This window comes from Poecilia latipinna, unplaced genomic scaffold (assembly GCF_001443285.1).
Source record: "Poecilia latipinna isolate Pla-1442-1.1 unplaced genomic scaffold, P_latipinna-1.0 Scaffold833, whole genome shotgun sequence".
NCBI classification, from domain to species: Eukaryota; Metazoa; Chordata; class Actinopteri; order Cyprinodontiformes; family Poeciliidae; genus Poecilia; species Poecilia latipinna.
In genome coordinates this window covers 22,170-31,888 of record NW_015113449.1, presented here as the reverse complement: position 1 = coordinate 31,888, position 9,719 = coordinate 22,170, and the positions used below count along the sequence as shown (strand labels likewise).

The window sequence follows — 9,719 nt, the reverse complement described above, 5'->3', positions numbered from 1 at the left end:
ATACACACACACACATATATAGATATATAGATATATATATATATATATATATATATATATATATATATATATATATATATATATATATATATATTATATATTATATATATATATATATATATATATTATATATTATATATATATATATATATATATATATATATATATATATTCAAAATGTCTATACATTGAGAGCACAGTGGGACCCTGTCACATCCTTTGACCAAATGAAAACGGAATCTGATTCCATCAAAATTAATAAACATCAATATTTGTTAACGTCATGAATTTACTACATATCTTAGTGTGAAAGGAAGAACACTGAAGCACACATTTTGTCCACATCCAGCTGATTCAAAGATGTGAATCAGTTGGGTGTGGTTACTTTCACAAAGGTACAACTTCTGATTGAAAAATGATTTGCAGGAAAACAAAACAATTAAACCGAACGAAGCAAACATGATTTTCAAGTCAAATTGATGATTAGGATAAACTTTGTATTCAACACAAATTTATGTTTCAAAAATCCATCTGACTGATTGAATAGTTTGAATAGTTTGCTCAGTCAAATGTCTCAGCTCCAACGAGAGGATTTCTAAAGATCTTTTATTTTTCTTCCTTTAACTCAAAATACAAAGAATACCTTCATTAGCAGACTGGAATGAATCAACCACTGAGTGTGTGTGTATTTTTTTTAATTAGGCTGATGAAAAATCATGCAAATCAATAGGACCTAATATAGCTGTGTGACTTGTCATCTGTTTGACAAAAGGCCCCTTTGACACAGAACAAAAATCACAGCTAATTGATAAGGCAGAAGAGCAATATATGGATGCCATTGATTCTATTCGTCCTGTAATTTAATCCAAATTCAGGCGTCACGTTGATAAATAAAAAATAAAATAAAAATCCCTGCGCATAAATTACACTTAGTGCTGATAATGCTGTCAGTTTTCTCGACGGCCCTCAGACGAAAGTGCTGACGGCTCCATCACTTCTTTCATTTTTGAACCAATAATGCATAGTGAGCCTGTGTTTTACCATAAAAACGTTTCACGGTCTATTGAATCACTCAAGTCACCTCTGAGATGTCAGAGTGGTTACCAGAAACCCCCATTTTCATGGTTACACAAATAAATTGGCGTCTTTTTGCTTTGTTGGATTATAAATCAGGGACCCCTTAAAATATTTACACCCCGCGGTTTAATCAATCAGCAAAACGTCGGGCTCATTACGTAAATATGAACAGATTGCACGATCTTTTAACGTAATCACACGTATTGCTGCTGCTTTCTCAAGGCCCTGTCCTGTCACTTAACTAATGGACAAGTACTGCGGGGCCCAATAAATCCACATCTGTCCGACTTAAAACGCTGTTCGAAAGCATGAAAATGCAGTTTTTTTTTTTTTTTTTTTTACCAGTAAAGTTTATTGAAGAGGCGTCAGCGGGGAGAATGTATTCATAGAGCGTCATTTATTGTTGTGGGAAATATGCGTTACAGGTGTCGCGCCAATTATAATGAGAATGGTGCCAATCTCGACGTCAGCGTAACCTTCAGTGCCCGATTATCTGCAGAAACACTTAAACTGAATCAACAAATAGAGAAAAGTAAAGCTGAGATTCCTTGTTCTTTACATCACTGGTTCAGCGCAGCATGGTTCGTCAGGTAAAGTTCATTGTTTTTCTTTAAAGTTTCAATTATGTAAAGAGACTTTAAACAAAATTATTTATTTATTCATAGATATACTGCAATATCTATACCATGCATCTGATAAGCTGCTAATCAGATACGTCCATTCGTTCAGTTTTCGTACATGAGCTCTGTCTGCCCTCTGGTGGAAAAATAAAAGAAGACACTCTCAAAAATTATTCAGTAATTTTTTAAAAACGTGGTATTTTTGTTTAACTTTTACTATTTCCTCAGTAACGTTGTTGTAATATATATAAATATTTTTTATTGTCACATAGATGTATTTATTTTTACTTATTGGTCCTTGAAATGTTCATGCCTTATGTAGTTTTTTTTTTTATTCATGTAGTTTTAAGGAAAATTTATAATAAAATGTTGGTCTGTTTTGTAATTTTGTTGACTCCGAGCTGATGCAGTTTTTTTTTTTTATGTAAAACAACAAAAACATGATGTATTTATTTAGGTATGAGGCAAAAATATCAGTGAGACAAGAATATGAGGATTATATGGAAAAATTTTGACTTCATATTTTAAAAAACTGAAGTTTTGCATAAAGACTTGAATTCAAAGATTAAAGGATTTATCAAATATGCGTGGAAGAATCAAAGCAATACAGGCTTTGATTATAACGTGACAATAAAGCTAAAAAAAACAACAACAAAAAACGCTCCCAACCACTTTTAAAGGAGCTCGTCTGCTGACATGAGAGTCGTTGGCAACAAATATGAAGTTCTGGCCAGGATTTCTATGTTGTTTCTCCCATGTCACCAGTCGGGCTCCGTAGCCCTTTGCGTGAAAATGCACAGTTTCTGCGCTGTTGGTTCGTTTTGGGTGCGTTTGGTTTGTGGGACTGGCCGCCGACCTCAGATGGGCGGTTCCCTGGAGTTTGGAAGCACATGATGAATTTGTGAAGAGCTTGAAAACTTCCCTGTCTCTTGCTGGTTTAGCTCTTCAGCGCTGACTGAAAGTGAAACAGCCTCTGCAGAAAGAGCCAGCTTGACATCCAGACCGAGCGTTTCCTCACACTGCAGCTGTGAACATGGCCTCCACAGAGCTCGGTAAGAGCTCGGTGTTTTTTTCTCTCCCAACTTCTATTCAAGCTTTGTCCTCTGATGAAGTGTTTCTCGTCCACACGCGCAGAGCTAGCTAAGCAGCTAGCATTAGCCAGCGTGCAGAGCTTTTGCTTCGCCGAAGCACTTACTTTAAACGAGTCTCTGTCATTGCAGCTCTTTTGAGTGTGTCGGATAAAACTGGACTGGTGGACTTCGCCAAACACCTGGTGAATGTGGGCCTGTCTCTGGTGGGCTCAGGAGGCACAGCCAAAGCCCTGCGCGACGCCGGACTGGCTGTCAGGTTGGTAGTTTAGCTGGACCCCTCGGCTGCATTCAACTCTGTGCTGAGGGCGCTTCTTCTTTTTCTTTTTAACCTGTGTGTCAGGGATGTGTCTGAGCTGACCGGACATCCAGAGATGCTGGGAGGCAGAGTGAAGACCCTGCACCCTGCTGTCCACGGAGGCATTCTGGCCAGGAAAAGCGCCTCTGACTCTGCAGACATGGAGAAACTGAGATACAGCCTGGTCAGGTGAGGAGGGAACATCTCCAATATTTAAACCCACATCCAGTCTTTTATCTTTTTTTTTTTTACCTTCTACAGTTCTTTCACTTATTTAAAAGCAGATGAGAAACTGTTGCAAGGTTGACTTAAATCAAACAACCTCTGCAACTTGTGGCTTTGAAGCACTTCACAAGCTCATCTGATTTAATGGCAGTGCATGTGCATGTTATCAGCAAGCACTGCTGATCATCTTGTGACTCTTGTTTAACTGAGACCAGCAGAAAATGAATAAATTGCAGACACATCATGCTGGGGCCTCTGGAACTGATTTAGTGGGAAAATAAATAAATTTGTTGTGAAGTTCTGTGAAGAGAATTGCTTATTTCAACACCAGTAGATTCTGTGAAAAGGGTAATTGGGGAAATTTACTGTATGAGGCTTTAGAGAAAAGTGTATCAGAAGTCGGTGAAACGAGAGCAATGCACACTAAACATTTAGGGTTCTTGAACTGACTACCACTGATTATTATTGTATTAAAAAGCAAACAAAAAAAGGAACTGGATCCTTAATGTAATTGATTTCACAAATTTGGTCCACCATGACTAAAATTGTTGAAACATCTTTGTTCCCAAAGCTGATGTAAGCCTAAAGGTTTGAATTAAAAGTCCAAGTATTTTTTATATACAAACTTGCATTTTCACTGATATTCAATAAAACGAAACGGGGAAGCATTTCAGAGCTGCTACCCGTACATACTTAATCAGTTCAATGTTAATTCTTGTCATTTGTGAATGGATAAAGTTTGAGTATGTTCCTGATTAAATTAGTGAACTTGTTTTTCTGTTTGTTCTTTAAAGAGTGGTGGTGTGCAACCTCTACCCTTTTGTAAAGACAATCTCAAGCCCAAATGTGACTGTGGAGGACGCTGTGGAGCAGATTGACATTGGTAAGTCAAGCTAATGACAGCCTTCATGCAGTCTGTGTAAGATTAACATTTTTAAGTAAAACCACCAACAGTTGTTGCTTAGAAGTCTGAACGTTTGGTGTCTCTTGAGGCGGTGTAACTCTGCTGAGAGCAGCAGCTAAGAACCACGCTCGGGTCACCATTGTGTGCGATCCGGCTGACTATTCGCTGGTTGCCAAGGAGATGGAGGATTCAGGAGACAAAGATACGACCCTGGAAACCCGCAGGAAGTTGGCTCTGAAAGTGAGGCATTTTCGTTTTTTTTCCCCCAGTATTTTCCGTTTGCTGTTTAAAATGCAGAAGTTTCTAATTGACTCAAGTTTTGACACGTTTATGAAAAGTCTTGCTTTGTTTTTCTGTCCTGCACCACAATATTTTTATTTATTTATTTATTTATTTATTTTTTCAGATTTTTGGAAACTTAAGATTTTTATTTTTTTTGTCTTTCATTTAAAACAACAAAAAACCGTTTAATTCCTTTTAAAATCTGAGATTCTTCTAAGTTTGTCTTTTTTTTCATTAGTTTTTATTTTAATAGGAACTAAATTATACGATAACAGAGTTTTATGGGGCTCAGACTCTCTTGGAAATACTAGAAAATTGTGTGATTTTTTTTGTTTTTTTTGTTTTTACCATTCTCCATGTCTTTATGTAAGGGGGGGGGGAATAAAATTGAGAGTGGGGACATCTTTTTTCTTCATTCCAATTTCTAAAGTATAAAAATATAATAATGAAAATATTTTCTTCATGTGCCTTTACATTTAAATGACATGATTTATCTTTGACTAGGCTCATCACAACTTAATCTTAAAACGTTTCTCAGTGATTTAGAAATAGAAATAAACTTTATAGCCCCTCAGTGGGGAATTTCAGCTGTACTAGTAACAAAAAAAATAAATAAGAAGAGAGACTGTGCAGTCAGGACAAATTTACAAAATAAAAGAGACTGCAGGTTGCAGAATAATTGGATTTTAAAAATGTACAAAATGAATACGTATATTTTTGCATTTAAATTAGAGATAAGAAAAGCAAATTATAAGAAAATCAAAAATGCCAGCTCTGAAGGAGTTCTCCAGTTCACCACTTCATTGACTTTTTACCCCCTTAAAGTTAATTTTATTTTTTATTTTTTTCAAACAATTGAATACATTTGCAGGTTTTCACAAACTCTTATACTTGAGATGCATCTGGTTGAATAAACTCCAACTCTTTTACACAAATCTTCTACAAATCCAAGAGTTATACATTTCAAAATTGAGTTCATATATTTTGAGTCTAGATGCCAAATCGGCAGCTACGGCACGCTCTAAAACTGGAAGACCATTTCAACATTTTGTTTCATGACTTCTGAAATCTGATGACATGAAAGCAATTAAATGAATGGATTTTGTGTGTGTTTGACTTGGAATTGGTCAGGAAAAACAAAATCCATAAAGAGGGGCTATATGATGTTGTTTTTCTTCTTCTTTTGTGTGTGCATGTGAAAAGGTGATGGTCAGAGCAGGACAAAGTCCAGAGTAAACTTTTTTTTTATCACAGGTGTTGTAAGAGGTCACAGCTTTAGCATTTCAGGCACCTGAACTTTAACTGTAACTGATTGGTGAAGCTTGCAGACAAAAATACTTTCCTCAGTTTTTACTCTGGGTGGATTAATGGCAAAAAGTGAATTTTTAGTCAAATTCTTAAATGTGAACCAGGCTCATGCATGTGTCTTTGATTCCCTCTCCAGGCCTTCACACACACAGCGCAGTATGACGAGGCCATATCTGACTACTTCCGTGGGCAGTACAGTCGCGGCGTGTCCCAGCTGCCCCTCCGTTACGGCATGAACCCCCACCAAGCCCCCGCCCAGATCTTCACGCTGCGCTCCGAGCTCCCGCTCAAGGGTACTGGCACATCGCTGACAGCTCAGCTGACTGGAATATTTTAATTTCAAATTTAAAAGTGTGAAAACCTGAACACAATGCAAGTTTCTCTCTAACTACTATAGATGTGCATATCAAACTTCATAGTTTTAACGCATCAAAGGAAAACAAAGAAAAACACCAAGATTTGATTGCTGTACTTTTTCAATTAATATTAAGCAGAAACAATTTTTGACCTGACAACTTTAATACAATTGAAAACAGATTATCTTTTGCGAACTGATGCTCTTTTTTTACATCATGAAGTAATGCTCTCGGCGACAGGAACACCATTTCCTGCAACAAACTTTTTGTTCCCATGAAAATATTTTTTGAAACATCTGAATAATTTTGAGCTCTACTATTTTCTGTCCCTCAGTGGCGAATGGCTCTCCGGGCTTCATCAACCTCTGCGACGCTCTGAACGCCTGGCAGCTGGTCAGAGAGCTGAAGGCTGCCCTCGGCATGGCTGCTGCCACGTCCTTCAAACACGTCAGCCCTGCCGGTGAGACGACGACACTCTGCCGCTCCTCAATATGTCTGTGCTGCTTCACCTGCATGGTTTTTCCCGCCTCCTCGCTGCAGGAGCTGCAGTAGGAGTTCCTCTGAGTGAGGAGGAAGCCAAAGTGTGCATGGTCCATGACATGCTGAAGGATCTCACCCCTCTGGCCACAGCGTACGCAAGAGCAAGAGGTCAAACAGGCTGAGGGTCTATCAATGTAAAGTATTTTGTGTTTGAATCTGCGTGCCATTGACGTCAATGAAATCCTTCCAGGCTCAGACCGAATGTCGTCTTTTGGGGATTTTATTGCTCTGTCGGATGTTTGTGATGTTCCTACAGCCAAGATTATATCCAGAGAGGTGAATAAAAAAGAAACGAGTACGAGTAGGTGACTGTTATTTTGAATGTAACGCTGTTTGTTTCGCTCTGGTGATTTTCAGGTGTCGGATGGCATCATAGCTCCTGGTTATGAGGAGGAGGCACTTAAAATTCTGTCGAGAAAGAAAAACGGCAACTACTGCGTGCTTCAGGTGAATGCGGCACAAGTCTCACTAGAGAATGCAGCTCCAGTTTATCCCTGCTTTCCTCAAGTCTGTTGATGGAGAAAATGTGTTTTTAACTTCCTACATAATCGAAGAAGTAACAAAAACACTGAAGCAAAGCCCAGTGCTGCGTTTGCTTCTGTTTAATGGTTTTTCCTGTTAAATAAAATCGATTTCTTTTTTTCACCTTGTTCCTTTCTTCCAGATGGATCCAGATTATGAGCCTGACAACACAGAGGTGAGGGTGCTGTTTGGTCTCTACCTCAAGCAGAAGCGGAACGACGCTCTGATCAACAAGGAGTTCTTCAGGAATGTTGTCTCCAAGGGTTCGGTGAGTCTCTGCGATGCACCGCTGCTCACCTGCACGGCCTGAGCGATCAACGCTAACTGCTCTCTGACCTCAACCACAAGCTGTCTGAGGACGCCCTGCGTGACCTCACCGTGGCCACCATCGCTGTCAAGTACACCCAGTCCAACTCGGTCTGCTACGCTAAAGCCGGACAGGTGAGTCCAGGCAGGAAACTGAGTGAAATGATCCGACTCGACGTGAATTTTCCACTCGCCTGCGGTGTGTCCAGGTCATTGGCATCGGCGCTGGTCAGCAATCTCGTATCCACTGCATGCGGCTGGCGGGTGACAAGGCGGACAACTGGTGGCTCAGACACCACCCTCGTGTTCTGAGCATGAAGTTTCGCAGCGGCGTGAAGCGAGCAGAGATGGCCAACGCCATCGACCAGTTTGTCAGCGACACCGTTGGCGAGGTGAGGAGGAGGAGGTGGAGGAAGAAGAAGAGGAGGAGATGACCACCATGTCTTTTGTAGCTCTGCTCTGCATGCATTTCATCAGTTCAGAAGTGTGTGTGTGTGTGTGTGTCTGTGCAGGAAGAACAGGATGCAATAAGAAAAACATGATTTCACTGCAACCAATGATTGTTGTATATGATTAATCGATTGATTATTCTGACAATTAATCTAAAAAGAAAACTGACACATTCTGCAGATTAGAAATACGTTAAAAGATGCAAATAAACAAATATTTATTTCCTTATTTAGAAAAGGAATTGAACAATTTTTTTTTTTTGGCTAGATTGCAATAATGGCATTCCTTTAGCTTCATCGTTTGTAGCAAATTATGCAGCAAAAAGAATACATCTAACATAAACATGCAAAAAAGCCTTTTTGCTTAACTTAAAGTCAATACAGTGCAGGTATGATCTGTTTGAGCGATTTTATAATTGGATAGCAAAAGGTAAGTCTTCTTTTTTTACACAATTTGAACCAGGTGATGCTGAAACTCATTTGAAGAGTTCTGGGTAGTACATATTTATAAGTTGTTGTTTTTTTTATCTTAAATGCAAAATTTATATTTTTTGTACAGTGTTCTTTCAACGAATTACCTTTGAGTCTTCATAAACCTTTTAATGATTAATCGATTAATAAATTAGTTGATGATTGTTTAAGTAATTGATTCATCGCAATTAATCTTTTCAGTCCATCTACAGTTTCTCCCAAGCTGTGAGACTAGCAGTAGAAAACAGAAGAGTGTTTAGTTTAAAGGATTTGTGGTCTGTGACCAAAACGGAAATTGATGATTTTGTTTTTTTTTTTTTTTGTTTTTTTTTGTTTGTTTTTTAAGTTTTTTGTGTGGTTTATGCTTGCAGGGCCCAGACCTGGCTGTCTGGAAGTCCATGTACGATGAGGTGCCGGAGTCTCTGACGGCTACTGAAAAGAAGAACTGGATCAGCTCCCTGCAGGCCGTCGCCGTCAGCTCGGACGCCTTCTTTCCCTTCAGAGACAACATAGATCGAGCCAAACGGGTAAATTGCACTCTACGCATGTACACGCTCTTTAGCATGCGTGAAAGTCAGCCCAGTTTGCAGAGTAACCGTCTCTTCTTTCTGTCCGTATGCAGAGCGGTGTGGAGTTCATCGCAGCTCCTGCGGGCTCTGCTGCTGATGAGGTTGTGATTAACGCCTGCAATGAGCTGGGCATCACTCTGGTGCACACCAGCCTGCGACTCTTCCATCACTGAGCATTACCAACGTTTCTGATACTGAGACATTCCTACTGTTACTGTTGTAGAAGTGTAGAAATCACTACTAGTTTTTTTTTGTAACACTAGCTGCGTTCTAATATGAGTGAGCAATAAAGTAGCTGTGAATGTAGAATGTAGGTAATTCAAATAAATTGCTGAGTAGTATTGTTTTTATTCTTGTGGTCTGTTATCTTCCTTCTCTTAAAATTTTAACTTGGTATTTAGTTGCATTTTCTAGTACATTATTTTAAGTTATTTTGAATTTATCGCATTTTGAAAAATGACAAGTTTGTTCCACCAATATTTAAAAAACAACCACTTATTTTAGTATCACGATTCTCTATAGAATATGCATGAACAAATTCGCAACTACTATTTTTGGTCATATTGCTTGTTTGATTTCGAAACTCGGCCTACCTGAGTGTTTTTATACTAATTTAAAGTTGGCAACATATGAACAAAATGAATGTTAAGTAGTTGATTGCATGCTAGCATTATTTGCTTTATACAAGACGGCAATGTTTCCCC

The 9,719-nt window shown here is 38.7% G+C and overlaps 1 protein-coding gene across 1 annotated transcript; it reads left to right on the top strand.

The window, feature by feature from the left end:
• The first annotated feature begins 2,506 nt into the window (after nucleotides 1-2,506).
• Nucleotides 2,507-9,365, top strand: atic (5-aminoimidazole-4-carboxamide ribonucleotide formyltransferase/IMP cyclohydrolase). The gene is made up of 15 exons (XM_015047561.1): nucleotides 2,507-2,749; nucleotides 2,918-3,044; nucleotides 3,129-3,272; nucleotides 4,103-4,191; nucleotides 4,301-4,452; nucleotides 5,939-6,095; nucleotides 6,493-6,618; nucleotides 6,699-6,806; nucleotides 6,889-6,974; nucleotides 7,056-7,145; nucleotides 7,363-7,488; nucleotides 7,569-7,661; nucleotides 7,736-7,918; nucleotides 8,818-8,973; nucleotides 9,069-9,365. The coding sequence occupies exons 1-15, from the start codon at nucleotides 2,731-2,733 to the stop codon at nucleotides 9,186-9,188; spliced, it is 1,776 nt and encodes a 591-aa protein (XP_014903047.1). The 5' UTR covers nucleotides 2,507-2,730; the 3' UTR covers nucleotides 9,189-9,365.
• The last annotated feature ends 354 nt before the right edge of the window (nucleotides 9,366-9,719 follow it).

Bases quoted from the DNA above. Each gene is read 5' to 3' on its own strand.
- atic (XM_015047561.1), top strand. The intron at 4,453-5,938 runs GTGAGGCATTTT...TTCCCTCTCCAG, and splicing joins GCAGGAAGTTGGCTCTGAAA to GCCTTCACACACACAGCGCA. The intron at 7,919-8,817 runs GTGAGGAGGAGG...TTATGCTTGCAG, and splicing joins TCAGCGACACCGTTGGCGAG to GGCCCAGACCTGGCTGTCTG.